General features: G+C 45.3%; 1 protein-coding gene across 12 annotated transcripts in view; it reads left to right on the top strand.

The window, feature by feature from the left end:
- Positions 1–20,615, top strand: part of LOC108940645 (focal adhesion kinase 1-like) — a 65,740-nt gene that overhangs the window by 26,441 nt on the left and 18,684 nt on the right. For 9 of the 12 annotated variants that reach the window (XM_018762917.2, XM_018762911.2, XM_018762919.2 and 6 more), the window contains 18 exons: positions 1,910–1,997; positions 2,527–2,606; positions 2,788–2,850; positions 4,739–4,793; positions 5,920–6,060; positions 8,221–8,298; positions 8,724–8,831; positions 9,859–9,976; positions 10,646–10,676; positions 11,697–11,749; positions 14,958–14,975; positions 15,634–15,690; positions 16,554–16,574; positions 17,725–17,822; positions 18,327–18,411; positions 18,724–18,824; positions 19,830–19,945; positions 20,029–20,129. In XM_018762917.2, coding sequence (XP_018618433.2) covers positions 1,910–1,997; positions 2,527–2,606; positions 2,788–2,850; positions 4,739–4,793; positions 5,920–6,060; positions 8,221–8,298; positions 8,724–8,831; positions 9,859–9,976; positions 10,646–10,676; positions 11,697–11,749; positions 14,958–14,975; positions 15,634–15,690; positions 16,554–16,574; positions 17,725–17,822; positions 18,327–18,411; positions 18,724–18,824; positions 19,830–19,945; positions 20,029–20,129 — 1,412 coding nt within the window. The remainder of the gene's footprint in view (positions 1–1,909; positions 1,998–2,526; positions 2,607–2,787; positions 2,851–4,738; positions 4,794–5,919; positions 6,061–8,220; positions 8,299–8,723; positions 8,832–9,858; positions 9,977–10,645; positions 10,677–11,696; positions 11,750–14,957; positions 14,976–15,633; positions 15,691–16,553; positions 16,575–17,724; positions 17,823–18,326; positions 18,412–18,723; positions 18,825–19,829; positions 19,946–20,028; positions 20,130–20,615) is intronic. The other 3 variants (XM_018762916.2, XM_018762921.2, XM_029259957.1) reach the window with 2 other exon arrangements.

Below are 20,615 nucleotides of genomic sequence, written 5' to 3'. Positions count from 1 at the left end.
CAGGACTTCGCGGAAGAGGAAATCTGCCCCCGAGTTATCGTCGTCCCGGGGTTCGGCCTTCCTCTCGGATCCCGAGCGCCGCATTCTTTATTAAAGCCCTGCCGTTTCGTCACGAAGCGATATCTGGTTTAGGAAGACGGCTACCGGGCCGCCCCATTTAAGTTGAGAGTGTGAGGCATCGTTGGTGAACGTGACGTTCCCCTTAAATAGCCATCTTCGTCGGCGTGGCTGTCAGCCCTATGGATGCGTAAGAATGTTTTATAACTCGCGGAAACTAAATATAGCGCGTGGTGCTGCGCGGGATAGCGGTTCTGCATCGCAGTCGTGCAAATTGCCGACCGAATTCTGCAAAGCAGCAGCCGTGCCGGTTGCCTGGCGATGAGCTCGGAGTTGTATTGCCGCTCGTAGCGACTTGAATTTTCTCCCTGTAAAGCGGTGTGTGTGTGTGTGTGTGTGTGTTTATTCTTATGCCGCAAAATATGTTCAGCTGTGTACACAACGTCTTCATGCGATAAGTCCTCCGGTTACAAATATTTGAACAAACACACACACTGTCTCAAAACCACTTGTCCTGAGCGGGCTCGCGACGAACCGGAGCCTAACCCGGCAACACGGGGCGTAAGGCCGGAGGGGGGAGGGGACGCACCCAGGACAGGATGCCAGTCCGTCTCAAGTCACCCCAAGCGGGACTCGAACCCCAGACCCACCAGAGAGCAGGACCTGGTAAAACCCGCTGCGCCACCGTGCCCCTAAATGGGTAAATAATTATAGATTAATATTGCAAGAAAAGCATTAGATAAATGGATAAATCACAAAATATCACTCACTCTCTCACACACACACACACACACACACAGCTTGTCCCAAGTGGGGTCACGGCAAACCAGGGCCTAACCCGGCAACACAGGGTGCAGGACTGGAGGGGGAGGGGACACACCCAGGACGGGACGCCAGTCTATCGCAAGGCACCTCAAGCGGGACTCGAACCCCAGACCCACCGGAGAGCGGGACCCGGTCAAACCCGCTGTGCCTCCGCACCCCCAAGATACAAACCATTTATTTATTTATTACATATTCTTCTGTTCTTCATTAATCCAATTATCTGTTTCCTGAATTTCCTGTGTTTACCTGCCAAGCCAACAGGTAGTAGCGCACATCCAAAGAGAACAGGAGTGAGAGCACCTCAATTCAACTCACTTCCGCGGTGTGGCGTTCCCAGCTGTTGGTGATTAATGTCAAGATGACAAACTGCGCATGTTTATGGGATGAATTGGGCAACGCTCGCCACGAGACGGGAGTTTAGAGACTACACTTTTGTTTTATTTTCACTTTTGCATTAGTTTTAGTCTACGGTTTGAGCTGAGTAAAAGTAATTTGGGCATTAATTTAATTTAGTATAGCGACGTCTGAGACTTGTACGGAACCAAACCCATCGATAAGTCAAGGGAAGCGACTGACTTACGAACGAAATAAATTGTGAACAGATTTTCACATACAGCTGTGTGCGTAAATGGAGTGGCCAGAGTTCGTGTGAGACTGAATTCATCAGTGATTCCACTGTGTGACTTTTTTTCTTTTTTTCTTTTTTAATCATAAGAAGGTATTACCACAGACTCTACAGGGGGTGGAAGCACTTACTGCCCTTCATCAGTTGTACTGGTAATATAGGGGTTTGAGCTACTGCCTTTATACCCAGAGGTTGCAGGTTCAATTCCCACCTCTGTCTGTAGTACCCTTGAGCAAGGTACTTACCCTGAATGGCTCCAGTAAAATTACCCAGCTGTATAAATGGGTAAATAATTGTAAGTGGCTCTAGAGAAAAGGATCAGCTAAATGAAAAATCTTCAGATTCCACCCACGGTTCGTTCAGGGTCCCCCTCAGTCGCACTCGGCCTTTTTTCTTCCACAGGTATGAGCTACGGATTCGCTATCTGCCAAAAGGGTTCTTAAACAAGTTCACGGAAGACAAGCCAACGCTGAACTTCTTCTACCACCAAGTACGTCTGACTTCCAAGTTCCGGTGATCTTCTCGCAAAATCATTTTACTTTTCTATTTGTGCGGCGCCGGCGCTTTGGTGCCAGAGCTCTGCTGACGCAAGTTGAATTACAGCGGGCCGCACGCGTCTCTGGGGACGCTTGTGCTATACCTTACAAGAGCTGTTGGGACCAGTAGTCTGTTTGTTACTCGGAATTGTTTGCAAGTCCACCTGCTACGATTATTAAAAGCTTAATGATCCGGCCGAATCCTCCACTTATTCACGGTTAAGGACGACACTCTCATTCTGCTGCAAAATTTCTGTTCCGGAGAGGAATTTTTGCATTAACGGGATACGCAAAGATTCTTCCTAGTCATTTTCAGTCCATACAAACAAGCGAAGCCTTTGCTTTCCTTTCACGCACATCTTGCGCGAACAGGAACGCGTGGAAAGTGCAGCTGATCCCGTGCTATAAAGGGATGAGCTGCCTGTATCGCGTAGACTCGAACCCGAGTCCGAGTGATGGCGTGCTGCATGATTGTGTTCCTAGGTGAGGAATGACTACATGCTGGCTATGGCTGACCACGTAGACCAAGATGTTGCTCTGAAGTTGGGCTGTCTGGAAATCAGGTAAGACATTAATATTAACAACTTTCGTTTTATCCTTCTATGAAAAATAAACCAGAAAAAACCTGTGACTCAATTCAGATAATGTATTCTGTTAATTTTTTTTTTCCCCCCTCTCAATGCACTGGCTATATCCCAGTGAAATACATGTTTACTAATTATAAATATTTTGTCTTTATTGTAGGAGATTTTTCAGGGATTTGCGAGGGAATGCGCTGGACAAGAAGTCAAATTATGAATTATTAGAGTAAGTGATGTCATTTAGGACTTGCTTTTTTTGTCTATAGATCCTCCAGTCGATTTATATTTCTACTCTAGATATTTATATTCCAACCACATTTTTTTAAATGACCCAAGGCCACTCCTTCGGTCCCTTCGGTAAAAGTTTGCTGCAGGTAAGACAAAGAAGAGGAATTAGAATGTGTGTAGCCTAGGAAGCCAATGGGGATGAAATCGTGTGTAAGACGTGGGTGGTCTGGTTTTGAAAAGCTGTTAAAAATGTAAAATTTCTTACACTGACCTTATGAAAGAAGACTCCGACTCATTCTGTCCGGCAGAAATCATATTTCCATGAACAAATTGCACACGTCCAATGTTACGGCGGGTTACGGCGCACGGCTGCCGCGTCCGACCCGTGGCCTGGCTCGCGACTCCCGGCGTTCGCCTCCAGTTCGGATTTCGCCGTCTGCATATTTTGGAAGCGTCCGGGCGAGGCGCGAGCCTTAACCGGAGCTCGCCTTCGGGGAGCGGCGGAAGAGCGACGAACACGACCGAGGCTCCGTGCTAATGATGCCTCCAGACGCGCGTCCGCGCTCGGAATTTTAAAGAAGCTCCAAAGTTATAACGAGAAGCCGGGGTAGCGGCGTGCTTTTATCTCCGCTTGCAGCGTTGTCTGAAAGAGTCGGGTTTCACATCAAAAAGGCGTTTGTCCTCCCGAAAGAGGATTTTTAAACCTACGCCTGCTGAAAAGGAAGGGATTCATAACGGCAGTGTGCTCGCTGCCATCGGAACACGCACCCCTCCGGTCGTAATTAGAGCCGGGGCTCCGTTACAGTCAATGAGTTGCAGTCTCTCTTTCATAAAGTTAATGTGTTCAGAAAGCGCCCGGTTACAGTGCAGTTCATACTTCTTACGCGTATGAGGACCTCCGGTACCTCGGATTGCGGTCTGCAGGATGAATAGGAGCGAACGCCAAACGGCTCCGCCGTTGGTGGTCGGAAGTTCTGCCGAAGGGCTCGTGTTACAGGACGTCTGCTGCAGGCTGCGGGACGAGCGCAGGGCGGATGACTTCCCGACGAGCACGTGTTTCCTGCAGGCCCGACCCCCCGGCTAGATGCAGTAACCCCATCCTGTCGCAACAGCCTTAATGCCAGACTGTGCAAACGCTCGTGTTGTTTCCAGGTCGCGCAATACTGCCGGTTCCATAGACACGGGGAGCGCTGGCTCCCGTCCAGGTGGAGGGGGCGGGTGTCATCGAACGGTACTCCAGTAAAAATCGATCTCAGTCTGGCTGGCGTTCGGTGTAGCGCGCTGCCAGATGCCAAGGGAGATGGCGGAACACGTGGCCGACCGAGACTCGGACGGTTTCGCGTGCGGGCAGGGAACATGTGGCCGGTGCACCGCACTGGTGCTGACCTGATTTACAGCCCTGCTTTAGGGACTCTGTCCATGTCCCTGTGTGTGTGTGTGTGTGTGTGTGTGTGTGTGTGTGTGTGTGTGTGTCTTTTATTTCTTAAATCTCTTCACTCAGTGCAATATAAGGTTCTTGGAAAAGCTCCTTTAAAAGCCCCAGAAATGCAGTTTATGCTTTTTATTAAGAGCACCGTGTTAGTTTTCCTTGACACACACACAGCGCGGGGTGACGTGATGGTTTCAAAGGTTGGCGTTCCGGGAGAGGTGTTGCGCAACCTTCAGCATGGTGTTTAACCCTGAACTGAAACACGCAGGCATGAAAAAGTATACAAGGCACATGTAACCTTGGAAGAGAACCGGATAAGCGAATGAATAAAAATAAAGGGAACAAGAAGAATAATGTATTTGGACAATTCTGAAGGAGCGCTTTTTCTTTCTTTTTTTTTTTTTTTTTTTTTTTTTTTTTTTAACAGCAATGTTCTGTTAACTGTGTTTGTTTACAGAAAAGATGTGGGGTTGAAAAGATTCTTCCCAAAAAGTTTGTTGGAGTCTGTTAAGGTGAGCAGTATTTCTGTATTCTTTATTTATTTACCCCAGGAAGATAATGGGTTCTGTGTCATTTAAGATTCCAGTCCTATTTTTCGAGTCTCGCGTCATTTAGTGCAGACAATGTGCCCAGACCCTTCCTCCAAATTCTGCTACGGAAAACAACCATGCTGGAGCAATTTCTCGGAAGAAGTAATTAATTTCACCTCTTTAATCTGCTTTCCTTTTCTTTTATTACATTTCCTTACTGTTGCCCTTTTGGGTAGCATTTTATTGCATTGTGTTATATTGGTAATTAATATACTATGCATATGTGCATTATGTATTTGTTATTGATTGGTAGGGATGTTTTCACTGTGACATTGAAGAGTATTTCTCTGATCAATGTCAAAAACTCCTAATTAAATAGATTAAAGTCCAAGGGGGGGGTCAGTACTTTTTAGAAGTGCTCTATGCTGCCTGGGAAAGGATTTGTTCATGTATGATATATGAGCACATTGGGGCATATATGGTGTTTTCAAGCACAGATCCTACATAAGATGGTCTTTACAGATCAAGTGCAGAGGCCATATACACACTCTGCTCATTTTATGCCAGCCTCTGTGTGTGTGTGTGACTGAGTGATTCAGCCAAACCCCAGAGGATTTCATTAAGCCGGTACTTTTCTTGTTAAAGAACAGCTGTTGGTGGTATTCCTACTGCCATACCTGAGCTGTGTGTGTGAGAGAGAGAGAAAGACAGAGAAAAAGAGGCACATCAGACAGAGATATGTCATTTGGTATCACGCCCCCTAAATTGCTTTCACATTTTCATCAGTATTTTTTGTACTCTGTAAATTGCTGTTGAAATGACTGCGGAAAACGTATGCAAATGAAATCCACATCCATTACGCGATGCACCGCTGCAGTCCTCATCCATCCCGCCCTATTGGTACTAATCTATTTAATTCCAAGTTATCTTGCTTCAGACGGCGTCACACCGTTAGATCGGCGTTTCGCAGACGACTGAAATAATGCGCTGTCATCTTAGGCTCCCGTAATGTATGGCACACATGGCTTGTGTAACGGTTTTGTTTGAAAGGGAAGTTACGCAATGCGCTGTTGTCGATTGTGATTATGACCTTGTGCTTCCTTCGTAGCCCAAAACTCTGCGGAAATCCATTCAGCAGACCTTCAAGCAGTTTGCCAACCTCAACGAGGAGCAGAGCGTTCTCAAGTTCTTCGAAATCCTCTCGCCGATTTACAGATACGACAAAGAGTGTTTCAAATGTGCCCTCGGGGTAGGTCTTCCTTGTTAACCAGGCTGCATTTGCTCTTGGGGGTGGGGGGTGGGGGTGGGTGGTCTGGGTAGGAGAGTGATGTCTTGTGCTGCCACCTGCTGGTTGGGTTGAGTTAAATTGGATCTTCGCATCTGCTTTATTTGAGATGTCCCTTGGCTGTTTACTCGTCTTTTTATTTATCTCGCCATTTCAGTGCCACCATCACTAGTGCTGGCTGATTACATAGAGAAAGGGTTCACATTGTGTATTACTGGACAGCATGTTAATAGTTTTTCTTTTTGTGTATACTCTACAGACGATCCCCAACTTACGATGAGGTTACGTTCCGATAAACCCATCATCAGTCGAAAATATCGTTAGTCGAAAATGCATTTAATACACCTAACCTACCGAACACCGTCGCTTCTTATCCTTTAAGATGGTCGAGATCGTCGATTGCGAAAGTCCAGGTTCACGTGCGATGGCCATTACGGGTTTGCTTCCTTCACGCCGGGCAATTATCTTGAGTCTCTCAAGAGTAATTGGCTTCCTCCTCTTCTTCTCACCAGTAGCAGGAGACACAGATTCGTAGACATGATGGATGCAGAAAACACAACGTAGATACTGGGGGTATCCAAAAAAACGCTGGCAACTCAGAACACTGTAGAGTATCGGTTGTATACACTAGTGACCGCATGGCAGACTGGGAGATGCAGATTGCTGCCGCTGCCCAGCATCACGAGAGAGTATCGTACCACATATCGCTTGCCTGGGAAGAAAATCAAACTTCAAAATTTGAAGTATAGTTTCTTCCGAATGCGTATCGCTATCGCACCATCATAAAGTCAAAAAATCGTAAATCAGACCATCGTAACTCGGCGACCGTCTGTATAAGAAACTGGGTTCCCCCCCCCCCCCCCAGCAATCTCAATAACTCAGTAAATCATACAGAAGGTATCAGTTTAGAATCCAGTGGCTTGGCTGTGGAAAAATTTCTCCAACTTTGGAAAATTCCAGTTTCAAAAATTACTCCTACAACAAGCTTTTAATGTTCTGGGACAGTAGCACTATATTCTATACATTATGAGGGGGGGTCATAACTAGCAGCCATGTCTCTTTCTCCTAATGTAATGCACACATTGTATTTTCGCTGAGATGTACGTCGCTTTGGAGAAAAGCGTCTGCTAAATGAATACATGTAACTGTTGTGTGTATAATAAAACATGAATTTGAAAAACATATTTCCATAATGGGTGGCGCAGTGGCGCAGTGGGTTGGACCGCAGTCCTGCTGTCCGGTGGGTCTGGGGTTCAAGTCCCGCTTGGGGTGCCTTGTGACGGACTGGCGTCCCGTCCTGGGTGTGTCCCCTCCCCCTCCGGCCTTACGCCCTGTGTTACCGGGTAGGCTCCGGTTCCCCCGTGACCCCGTATGGGATGAGCGGTTCTGAAAATGTGTGTGTGTGTGTGTGTGTATTTCCATAATGACTCAAATAAGAAACCTAAAAATGGTAATAAAAAATATAAACACATTAAACCGTTCTGTGTGTGGTAATTCTGGTAATATTTTCACCCCGTTAATATCTTTTACACTTTCCCTCCCTGCTGAGGGTGATGTCTAAGGGTGTCATCCAGGAGATGGTTGATGGCCGACCACTAGTTCAGCTGGTGTGTGGTGCGTTCAGAAGTGTTCCGTTCCAATCCATTTTTGCCTTTTTTTTTCCTCCCAGCCAAAAAAATAAAAACTAATTTCTGACTACCATGTAAAGCTGAGACCATACTGTATTGAAGTACCACACTTTCAGTTTCTATTAGAAATGTCAATGGTTTGTAAGCAGCTTTGTATGGCTCTGGTGCAGAAATTAATGTGCACATTTTCATGTGCCTCTGTTATGTTTTTAAAATACCGAGTTGTTATTCTCTCCTTCACGTACCTCCTTTCTCTCGCGGTGTCCTCTCCTGTCATAGTTAGTTCCAGGTGAACCTGACAAGCAGGAGTAGACGGAGTTTGCAGTCGGTTGGTTCGGCTCCATTTTCCTAATCGGATAAACCCATGTGTCCTTTTGAAGGTGTTTGGGGAGTCATTGTCATGTTTGATCTGAAAAATATTTTATACATGGTTAATGATACGAGGGAATGTCTGTCTGTGGCTCTCTCTCATGTTCTCCCTCTGTCTCCCTGACAGTCGAGCTGGGTGATCTCAGTGGAACTCGCTATTGGACCCGAGGAAGGAATCAGTTACCTGACAGACAAGGGCTCCACTGTACGTGCTGGCGTTCCTGCCTGGGAGACCTCGCTCTTTCTGAAACGGCCCGTCCGTTGTGAAACGAACGGCATAATTGCAATTTTTGATGTTGCATTTTCAAAGCGGAGCGATTCAAAAACATTGACGTGCCAAAATATATCATCAAAGTTAAGGGTGGTATTGGTCAAGAAATCGTTTGACGATACAAAATCTACCATTTGGTGTAAGGTGTTAAATGTTTATTACTTGACGTTTATTTCTTAATGAAAGGACAGCAACAAAACGTTACACAATTGATCATAACGTTAATTTATTTACGGATTAAAGGATTTTGCAAAAAATGTGCGTATGTGTATTCAGCGATATTATACACTGCTGTCTTATGACAACTATCGGTTGTTGTTGTTCTTGCGTTTCACATTCTGCCTGGTTTGCGCATTCAGCCAACCCACCTGGCCAACTTCAGCCACGTTCAGTCCATCCAGTTCTCCATCAACGAGGACAAGGAGAGGAAGGGCATGCTGCAGCTCGACGTGGCCGGGGCGTCGGAGGTACGGAGAACGAGGTCACGCGCAGAGGAACCATCACGGAAGCAGCTGTATTAACACTCTTCACTCGTGTGTAGTTTTTGACATACCGATTCCTTGGGTGGGGTCATTAATAGTCTACCCACTCAGGATTGTTCACTTGCACTGGGACACTGGGACAGAAGGATTTGCGTTTTGTTATTCCCATCTGCAAGTGAATTTTTTTATGAAAGAGAGAGCTATTGTTTGTCTGATATTTTGTTGAATTGGGCTGTTTAAAGCTAAAGCATTTGCTGCAATAAGGTTTTTTTGTAATTGACAATGTTTATTGTCTAGCTGTCCAGTTAGTATAAGCTGTCTGCCACATTCCTGCTGCTTTACCTGGTAGTTCTAATACAACTTTCAGGTGCGGTTTGGGTCAGTATCTTGCTGAAGAACGAAGACTGCCAAACTCGCTGTAACCCTGACGGAACAGCATGCCTCTTAAGTATAATATGGTGGCCATGCTGGGCAATATTGGTACCAGTGTACTCGGTAAAGATCCGCAACTCTGCGGGCAGCAAAGCATCCCCGCAGCATGACCCTGCCACCTCCATGCTGGACAGTGGAAATCACTCTGGCACAACTTTGCGTTTTCATATACTCTGCGGTTGGACCCAGATACTTAACGTTTTGACTCATTGGCTCTTAAGACAGACTTACACTCCGCAAATGTCCAGCTTCCGTGCTTTTTGGTCTAGACAAGTTTAGTGTCAAGTAGATTTACTCAGACATTTGTTTAAAAGGGCTTCAAAATGTTTCGGAAAATAGAAAACCACAGGAGCTGTGATGATGTGATTAGTTTCAGCATTAAACCTGCTGTGAGAGAGAAGGCTGCAATTAATGACTGAGGTATTTTGGTAGTTTCAAGTGCTCAGGGGGATTGAGAGCGTGTGTATGTTGTCTGAGCTCCTCTCGGAGAGGCGGGAGCATGTGCCGGTGTGTGGATGTCTCACGGAGTGTGTCCACCTTACCATATGCTGTTTGTGGACTTCCCGTGCCCTCGCTGCAGCCGCTCACCGTGACGACCACGACGCTCACCACAGCGGAGAACATGGCCGACCTGATAGACGGTTACTGCCGCCTCGTGAAGGGTGTGTCCCAGTCCTTCATCGTCCGACCTCACAAAGGTAGGCCTCTCCTCTGGGTTTACTCATTTATACAGCATGGTAATTTTTACCACGTTAGTACTTTAATCATGGGTACTACAGCTGGAGGTGGGATTTGAACCACCCCTGGAAATAATAAGCGAAATAAAATTTTTATATAATTTTTACCATATCACTTCTTGCAAAATTAAAGCAAGATAAAAGTATCATTAAAGTGGTCATTCCACAGGTAGAATGCTGTGCACAAATCTTTAACATGTTAATAGTTCTGTGTTTAATTTTTTTTTACGCTCATGGCTATGTATTGAAACTAGCCACCTTTTTGAATTTCGCACAAAATGTACTATTTTTTAAATATAAAGGGGTATGTTTTCTTGAGTATGTTTTTTTTCACATCTGCTTGACTGGGACCAAAAAAACCCAGTTTTAATACTGGTGTGATGGAAAAAGTTTCCAAAAGACACTAATACCTATGTCACGGTAAACTTGAATAAGGTGGATTTTACCCTCTAACGGTTGTGTCAATATTCGTTGTCTTCTTGTGATGTTTCTTAAAGGTTAATTCCAGGAAATTTACGCTGTATACCTCGCGTAATGGGCACAAGGATCAGTGTCACTGCCTTACTGCAGTTTCCTGTTTATGTCAAAGTTGTTTCATTCATTCCTTATACATCCTCTTCTGTCCCACAGAGGGGGAGAGAGCATTGCCTTCAATACCGAAGTGAGTACAAGGCTTCCGTATCTTCAGCACTGAATTTCCTACTGGGTAATGAATACAAGTGTTTGTGTTGCTACTTAAATATATCAATTTTCTCTTAGTTGCTCAAGCAGTGGGGAAAATAACATGGTACCAGTGGCGCAAGCATTCATTAGAGATTGGGGGACCGAAACATATCGTCAATAGTACTCAGTAGAGTTAAAGATAAAATTGTAGCGTGGCACATTAAACGTGTTTGAGCATTGACAAATCCTCCCTGGGACCAATTATGTATAGAAGGCACCTCCAATCAACTGACAACAGTGGTAACTCCTGTTTTTCCCATAGTATGCGGAAGTCATAGGTTGATGCCCTAACACAGAAAGCGTTCGCATTTCCAGCATGAGCGTCTTTGTTTACTTCTTTCATTGACATTAACAGCATCGTAATGCCGACTGATTTTATAAATCTTTTGGCAATTAGCAGAGGGTGGTGGCTTTTTTCTTAACTTCCCATAATACCCGCAACTTCCAGAACGCACCTGAAAGGAAGCAGCAAAAAATGAAAACGTTGCCTCTCATAACAAGAGAAAGATTTACTCCGCTTTTGGCCCATAAATTAAAGTAATGGGGTTTCATTGCCTGCACCTGGTGCTCATTTGGGAAGGGGGTATGGACCTTGGCCCTGATGGCCATGCATATTGTTTTCTAACATTTGAAATAATGCTTGGCTTGTATATCAAATGTAAGAATTTTTTTTTTAAAAAAATAAAAAAAAGAAAAAAACAGCCTTTGGTCAGATTCAATATGTTTTGTCCTGTGCTGGGGACAGAAAAATGTATATCAGCCCTTCCTTATTTCGAGCGTATAGTCCTGGTGCAACACATGTGTCGTGTTAACAGCAGAACCTGTTGAAAGAAGCGCTTCCAGCGAATGGTCCCGCCCAGCGGGTGTCTATGATATAATGCAGACGGCGGGGATTTCTCAGTGCCTGTCCTCTGTGGATGATGTGTACCGTTCAGCTCTTCAATGCTGTGCTTTTCAGAGCTGCCAACAGTGAGAAGCGACTGCAAGGAATCAGAACACAGGTCGTCTCGGGTAAGGTGAACGCACCACGTTTTTTTTTTTTTTTGTTTTCCCCAAAACTTGTCGTTGACAAAGGGCCCTTCTGACACAGATTTCAGCCCTTACTGGGTGCTGAAATGGCTTGAAAAATTGCCTTTGCTGGATTAGGGCTGAGTCCAGGTCCTTTTTGTTCTGCAAGAAGTTTTGTCCCATCAAGTCAGTCTCAAACTTGATTTAAACTGCATTGGTATTTCTTTAGTTTATTTTTATATTTGGTTTATTTTTCACAGTTGATTAACTGCAGAATTACAAAAAAATTAATGCTGTAAAGGTTTTTGAAATGTCCTCCTGATATATGTAGTAATATTGTACTCCCCATCTGTTCTATGTGAGTTGGGATCAGTTGTGTGTGTGTGTGTGTGTGTGTGTGTGTGTGTGTGTGTGTGTGTGTGTGTGTGTGAATGAAATTTGAACTCAGCCTGTGAAAAACAGTTTTTTTTTTTTTGTCCTCTTGAAGAAATGACAGCTAGGTTAATTATATATATATATATATATATATATATATATATATATATATATATATATATATATATATATATATATATAGATAGGGGACGCGGTGGCGCAATGGGTTGGACCGGGTCCTGCTCTCTGGTGGGTCTGGGGTTCGAGTCCTGCTTGGGGTGCCTTGCGACGGACTGGGGTCCCGTCCTGGGTGTGTCCCCTCCCCCTCCGGCCTTACGCCCTGTGTTGCCGGGTTGGCTCCGGTTCCCCCGCAACCCCGTGTGGGGCAAGCAGTTCAGAAAATGTGTGTGTGTGTATGTGTGTGTGTGTGTGTGTGTGTGTGTGTATATATATATATATATATATATATATATATATATATATATATATATATATATAGAAAATAAACTTATTGCTATGACTGAAAATTCCCGAAATGGCTTAAAGTATAATGTACAGAGTAGAATAGTTCCTACATGACGACTCTAGTCACTATGCCATCTGCTGCTCTGTTATTCCCGATGATGGTGCATCAGTTATCTTAATTCTGTAATACTGTTTTATTCTATTCATTGGATATTCATGAAATGTATAATCAAACTGGAGCCTGGGGACCCTTACAGTGTCCTAGTAATTATGGTGATCGCTGATAGTAATGGTAACTGCAGTAATAGCTGACGTTTATGATGTTGCTGTGCTTTGGGGGACCGTAGGGTTCTAAATCTTGCACCGTGTCCCTGGCGAGACGGTGCGAGACGCGACTCATAGCCCCGTCGATCTCCGTGGCCAGCGCTGCCGATGAGCTTTGGCGTAATATTTATCGCCGAAGCTCATTGATTCGCTGTAAGTGAGGACATTCGCACTGAAGTCAACATTGGAGTCTCCGCACTTAAATTGTTCAGGGCTTATTTTATATAGTTCGTCAAGCATGTTGAATGCGTGCCTGCTTGCGGGTTAAACCACAAGCGCAGTTCCTTAAACTTGGGGTGCTTGTCTGTATTACGTTCCAGTGATTGAGAAACAGTTTGACTGCGTATGGCTTTTATGCAGAATTGGAATAGCTTCCTCTTTCCAGATGGTTATTTCTATATTAGACTAGAGTTTCCTAATTGCTGTTTAAATGTAGAGAAATGGTTAAAGAGAAGCTGTATAGTAAGTTACAGCAATGAGAGCAGAATACAAGAAAAGTATAATCGATTTGGGGGGCGCGGTGGCGCAGTGGGTTGGACCGGGTCCTGCTCTTCGGTGGGTCTGGGGTTCGAGTCCCGCTTGGGGTGCCTTGCGACGGACTGGCATCCCGTCCTGGGTGTGTCCCCTCCCCCTCCGGCCTTACGCCCTGTGTTGCTGGGTAGGCTCCGGTTCCCCGCGACCCTGTATGGGACAAGCGGTTCAGAAAGTGTGTGTGTATAATTGATTTTTTTTTTTTTTTTCCCTCCCCCCCCCCTTTTTTCTTTTCACCTCTGGTATTAACACTTAAGTGATGACGTTTCTATAGGCGTTAAAGGTCTTTTTGGCCCAGTAATTAGTCTTATAATGAAATCCTGATCAAATGTCTGTTTAGTGCATTTTGATTTTCTGTCATTTACCTTTGTTTGTTTTTCATTTACCCCCCCAACACACACACATTTTTGCTTTTCTCCGCACGAGTTGCTCTGTTTCTCTATTTGACCATCACTGACGTTAGCAAATGTTAGTAACCATCACAATACCAGCTCCTCCAACTATTTTGATGCTTTTTACCAAAGTGAATTACAATCTTAGATCATCAAATTTATAATAATTTACTCATTATTACGGTGGGATCTTACTGTATTAATTCAGGGTAAGCATGGGATTCAAACAAGGAACCTTCAGATTAGAAGTCCCTGACTGCTACGCTACAATAGGTTTGGGGGGGGGGGGCAACACTCATTTTTTAGTGTTATAATAACCCTCCACTGGAAAATACAGCTGAGTTTTGGCATAAATGGAGTTGTGACTGTACCCGATTAAATGTCTCATGTCTTTATGTACCTAAACCTAAGAAAACAGCATCCCCTTAATCCCTGTATTTCTGGGATAAGATTTTGTACACACATTTTTGGGAAATGGATGTATGTATCCATGCACCTTAGATGAATCGGACGTATTGTGATTTATTTATTTATTTTATTTATTTTTTTAATTGTCCTCAAACTAAGTGCTTAACCACCATAAACCATTGCTGTAATATATAGCCTTCAATAAATGAAAGGCTTCCCCGGTGTTGTGTAGTATTTTCCATTTTATTAGCAGGTCGGAAAAGTTTTAGTTCCAAGGCCCATGTAAAAATGTTGTTATAAAGAGGAAGCGGCGCTATTTTCGGCCGTGTGCTGTGACTGTGAGCCTTGTGCACAGAGGAAGTTTTCTAGGAATGAAGAGCAACTTGGAGCAAACAAATGCCCTATTATTACTCCTTCACACATCTGTGTTAATATGTTGTGGTTTTTCTTTCACAGTTGAATGGAGATGGACATTTAGGTTTCAGTTAAATTTTAGACCCCCCCCCGCCACCTTGTGTCCTTTGTGAGTGATGGTGACAAGGTTTGTCAAACACACGTACCTCACAGGGCTCCTCAAAAGGCGGTTTTCTTACCTCCAGTCATACTACGCATGTGGGTAACGTCTAGTTTTGTATCCAGGCTTTAAATGCGACTCCTAATGCCCCCTTGTCTCTCTCCTGCCTGCCTGCCTGCCTGCCTGCTGCGGGGACCTGCAGATGAGATTAGTGGGGATGGTATGGATACTGTTGCATTTGTTTTCACTCTTTCCGTCTCTCCAAAATAATTTCATTGTTTGCACGAGCGCCATTATCCTTTGACTGGGAAATCTGCTTCTACCCTTCAACCGCACATGAGCTTTATGCTCATAAATTCTAAATATAGAACATCTGTCCTCTACTGTTTTTTTTTTTTCTTTTTTTTTGCTTTAATTATTACACCACAGTGATGAAGTGAATTGGATTGTATTCATTTATGAGTAATTCTGCCGCTGCTTTTTGTGCATCCTCATTCTAAAGTTGACCCATGTGCCAGTTTTTGAGTCGTGCCGGGTTGCTCCGGGTGCATCGACAAGAGCCATTCGGCCGCCGCGCGACTCTGAACTGCGGGCTCACGGACACGTTTTTCTCAAGATGATCCGCCGCTTCCATGCGTCTCGTGTGTCCTCAAGTACAGCCGCCGTGTTCGCTTTACTGGTTTGAAGTCTCTGCGGCGCAGCACGTGTTCAGAGGCGTGTGCGTCAGAGGAGTCGTTAGACTCCCGCTCGCACAGCCTCTGGCCTTGTCTGTGTTGCTCATCGACGTCCGCTGTGTTACCTGCATGTTGGTGGCTGGTGTGCCGCGAGGCCCGTCAACCACAGCTGAGCACTAAACGCAGAACGTCCTCTGTTCGCAGAGACGGACGACTACGCGGAGATCGTAGACGAGGAGGACGTCCACACCATGCCTTCCAGTAAGCACCGTGTGTCATCGGGGGCGGGCGGGCGGGCGGCCACATGTCGCCAGACTTCCCTTTAACACCCAGTTCCCCTCCCACCGCACCGTAGTAGCTGACTGTGCTGTGTGTGTGTGTGTATAAGCGGTGTATTGCATGGGCTGCTGTTTTATTTAGAATAGTTTAAAAAAAAAAATCCTGGAGATGTACCTTGAAGAAAAAATTCCTCCAACGGTCTAATTTTACAGAAAGATCGCTGAATTAATGAGAGTCCATTTAATTTCTCAAACTGCACGGTATTAATACAGGGGTTTACACCTGCTGTGTTTAATATCTTACAGTACATGGTTTCCAGGGGCGGTAAAATTATACTGGAATTTACTGTTACTGTGCAAGACACGGTACATTAATTTCTCATATGGTTAACATGTTGTTTTTTTACTCATTTATCCAGTTCTGTGTTTTACCCTGAGTAATTCAGGGTAAGTACCTTCATCGAGGGTACTACAACAGTAATATGGAGTAGGCGTTGAACCAACACCCTCCCGGTCACTATTTAAGCTTCATTGCTGCATAGTGTCGCCAGCAGTACAACTTGTGCATGAATGGATGAACCCAAGTCACCCTCTAGTCATCTAAAGTAGATCGCAAGGTTACTCCGCATGTCCCTGCTCCTATACGTTTTGGTCCTGGCCTTGTCAGCGTGTCTAGGTTGACGAGGTCCTTGTGCACGCTGTCCTCGTGTGGTCGTCCTCCCCCAGCGACGATCTGTAACCCGTGCGATCCGTCTACGCAGCTCATCCTGCGTCCTCTTCTCGCTTGTGTTAAAATGCAACTTTTTTTTTTTCCTTTTCTATCCCTTCACATTAAATGCACTGCAGAAAACTGTGGATTTTATAAAGGTAATATTCCCTCTCTTTCTTGCTCTTCGTTCTGCGACTGTGTGTCGGTGTGTTGTCGTTATAGAGAGTGCACGACTGAGAACCGGAAGTACGAGTGTTACGGTTCACAATGAGAAAGTCCTTATTCCCTTGTCATGTAGCGACGTGTGTGAAACTCCCGTATCTAAAGTGCCAGTCAAAAGTTTGAGTACGCCCGCTGGACGGTTGTTTCCACAAGGAATTAGTCTGAAGAACTTTGAGGAAGTGAGGTGCTTCCTCCCAGATGTTCCACAACAGTTTCCAAAGACGCTGGACACCCGCGTGTCGCTTTGCTTTCGCTCTTCTGTCCGGCTCGCTCCATAAAGCTATTGTCCGGATTGCCCGTGCGTGCTCAAACTTTTGACTTGTGGTGTTCAAACTCCATATCGGTGAGGCTCTGAGCCAAACGGGTCACGCATGTCCAGAATGGGATGTATACGTATCCTGCGACACCTCAGGGCTTTAGGTGAGCGGAGACGTGTGCCGCCTGCATGTTTCCGGAGTCGACACGCATCACCACGCACCGGCTGCCCAGTCCCGAGTGCTGGGTTTGACCTTCTCGCTGCCAGTGCCCTTTGATTTATTTATTTATTTTTACCCGTCAGGATATGCCTGTGGGAGCGCTTGCGCTGTCAGACACCGAGAAGCGCTCGAGATTGATGGCGTTTATTTGTCTGTGTGTTCACCGCTGGGTGCATCACCGTTATCGGCAGTCCTGTCACAGATAAGCTTGTTGTGCGACTGAACTGGCCGCTGTGTAATAAATGCGCATGCTGCTCACGCTTGATGTTGATCTGTGGGTCTTGTGCGCCAGGGATCCATCACTGGGTTTTCTACTTCATGCTTTACATTAAACATCTTATGACTTTATAATGGAAAATGGCCTTCGTGTCGTGCTTTTAGCAAGAGCTCCTCGGTGACGGCAAAGCACATATTTTCCGTACTGCCATCCGGTGGACCTGTGTCCCATCCTTGGTGTACCCAGCCTCACACCCTAAGCTTCTGGGACAGGCTCTAGACCACGAAGACCCTGCCTAGAACACGTGAGGATGGGTGGATGACGGAACGCACGACGTATGCGTAGGAGTACCACCGGATCGTGGGTGTGATCTGTTCCGTTTCTCTTACCCAGCCAGGGACTATGAGATCCAGAGGGACCGAGTGGAGTTGGGCCGCTGCATTGGAGAAGGACAGTTTGGGGATGTTCATCAGGGTATCTACTCCACCCCGGTATGACCCTCTGGGTTCACTGATCCAGGCCTCAAGACCATCATTAGAGTTGGGCTACATTTCCAGAAGATACTTTAAACCGCTGCTGTGGTTTGGAGTTTGTAAGATAAGACCTGCAGGTGGCGTAGTGGTTACGGCTACTGCCGTGCACTTGGAGGACCCGCGTTTAAATCCCACTTCCTGCAAGGCACTTGCCCTGAATCGCTCCAGTAGATATTACCCAGCTGCGTACTGTAAATGAGTAGATTGTTGTAAGAAGTTTAGTGTACAAACTTGACATCGTATTTTTCTTTACAGAAAAGTATCAGGCTAATGAGAAGATTAATCAGGACTATAGCATCTTGCAATTATTAACTTATTATAAAGGCGGTTCTGCCTGGGACGTGTCCTTTTTCACGTTTTTGAGCTGCGAGTTTCACGGTTTTATCCGTGCTGCACTCATTCTCGAAACGAACTCTGCCGAGCTGAAAAAATTCCATTGTTCGTATGTGTGTTTCTCCACAGGAACACCCCTGTTTGCCTGTAGCTGTTAAGACGTGTAAAAACTGTACTTCTGACAACGTCCGAGAGAAATTCTTACAAGAAGCCTGTAAGTGCTGATCTCCTAACCCATCACCTTTATCTTCCCGCACTGCGTTTGGACCTGAAGGTCACAGGTTCAATCCCACCTCTGGCTGTACTACCCTTGAGCAAGGTGCTTACCCTAAATTGCTCTAATAAAATTACCCCCCCCCCCCCCCCCCCCCCGATGTATAAACGGGCAAATAATTGTAAGTACCGTAACGTGGTGAAGCGTCAGCTAAATGTAATGTTGCTCCACTCAGTTTTGTCCTGCTACAGTAATGAGAGCCACTTGTGAAGGTTTGCGGTGCCGCTTGCTGACCGCGTTCCTGTCGCACAGTGACCATGAGGCAGTTTGACCACCCGCACATCGTGAAGCTGGTGGGCGTGATCACGGAGAACCCGGGGTGGATCGTCATGGAGCTCTGCATGCTCGGGGAGGTAAGGCACGACCCGTGGAATCGGCGTGCGCCGATGGCGGGTTTAACAACCTTTGATCTGCAGCTGTATTCAAGAGATGCTTTCGTACGTCGTTCATAAAGCCGCTCAGACGTTGTACCTGCCCACGTCCTGTCGCAATCGCAGGTGAAGCGTGTTTGTGGTCTCTGGAAAACTGGCGCCATCTTCTGCTAGTTCTGTGTACGTTCCACCCTGAAATTCTACTGCAACACTTTGAAATACCGTAGTAATAGTAGAGATTCCTCACATAACAGGGTTAATCAGTTTCATGAAATCCTCCCCCCCCCCCCGCCCATTAGGCAGATTTCCCCTTTTGATGAGGTCAGCCTACTGTTATTTTTTTTTAAGGGGAGCGGGAGTTATTTCCTGGATGATAAATGTCTTCTAAAACTAATTATACCAACCAGTGGCTCGGTGGATAGCACTGATACCCCGCAGTATCTGCATGCTGCTGTTGCATGTGGGTTTGATCCTCGCCCAGTCTGTGGACTGCATGTTCCACCCTATGTTTGCAGGGGTGACCTCTCACAATCTACAGACGTGATTTGGGTCAATTTGTAGCTCTAAACTGCCCTTATTTTTTTTTTTCTGTGTGTGTAACATTCTTCTGGTGTGTAGACATGTGAATGATTAAAGAGGGTTTAGTGGGGTATTTCTAGCAGTGTAAATCACCTTGGAAACAGGTGTCAGTGAAATACTGCACAATAGTTGTACGTCTCTTTTTGGGGGGAAAAAAATCTGCGACATGAATAAAAGGCTTTTTCTGCATGATGGTGGCACCAACAAAATTTACAGTTTGCAACAATTATTTGCAGGTTCTTTCAATGTTATTTCCCATTCATCCATCCTTTATCAAGAACCGCTTGTCCATTGCAAAGAGGTCTCGGCGTGCTTGTACACTGAACTTCTCATGAGCCTTTAGATGTAATGCATTTTGGGCAGGGATTATTAACAAAACTTATTTCTTCCGACTGCTTTCTCTCGCAGTTGCGTTCCTTCTTACAAGTGAGGAAATACAACCTGGACCTGGCTTCGCTGATCCTCTTTGCATACCAGCTAAGCACAGCGCTCGCCTACCTGGAGAGCAAGCGGTTTGTACATAGGTGAGTCGCACTGCGACGCTCGATATTACTCTTCCCTTTTCTTCTGAATGTCTCCGAAAGCCTCCTGTGTGTGTTTGCCCTAGGGATATCGCTGCCAGGAATGTACTGGTATCCTCCACAGACTGTGTAAAGCTGGGAGACTTTGGCCTTTCTCGATACATGGAGGATTGCTCCTACTACAAAGGTACCGCTTTCATACGTGTGTAGTGGCGATGCGATGTCAGCACATCTGGACCACCTGTGTCAAGGTTTTCAGTGGCCTGTGTGTGGGGAATGTTTTCATATAAGCCACATGAGTGGTAGTGTAGCGGTTAAAGCTTCCTTTCATACCCAGAGGGGGGGCAGGTTTGAATCCCACCTCCAGCTGTTGTACCCTTGAGTAAGGTACTTATTCATAATTGCTCCAGTAAAATTACCCAGTGGTAGAAATGGGTAAATAGTTGTAAGTTTTTTCTTTTCTTAATTGCTTTGGAGAAAAGTGTCTGCTAACTGAATAAATGAGATTGAGGGTTCTTATTTAATCATGTTTTCCACTTGGCAGATTAGATTAAACAAAAGTGAATTTTGCCAGCATACAGTTATAGATGCACATATAAACTTTTAAAAGCAGTCACTTTAGCCAATACAATCATTTTTGCTTTTTTTTTTTTTTTTTTTTTTTTTTTTTTTT

Source organism: Scleropages formosus, chromosome 18, assembly GCF_900964775.1.
Source record: "Scleropages formosus chromosome 18, fSclFor1.1, whole genome shotgun sequence".
Taxonomy (NCBI): domain Eukaryota; kingdom Metazoa; phylum Chordata; class Actinopteri; order Osteoglossiformes; family Osteoglossidae; genus Scleropages; species Scleropages formosus.
Note: the sequence above shows the minus strand (reverse complement) of the source record. Positions and strands in the feature narration are given on the sequence as shown.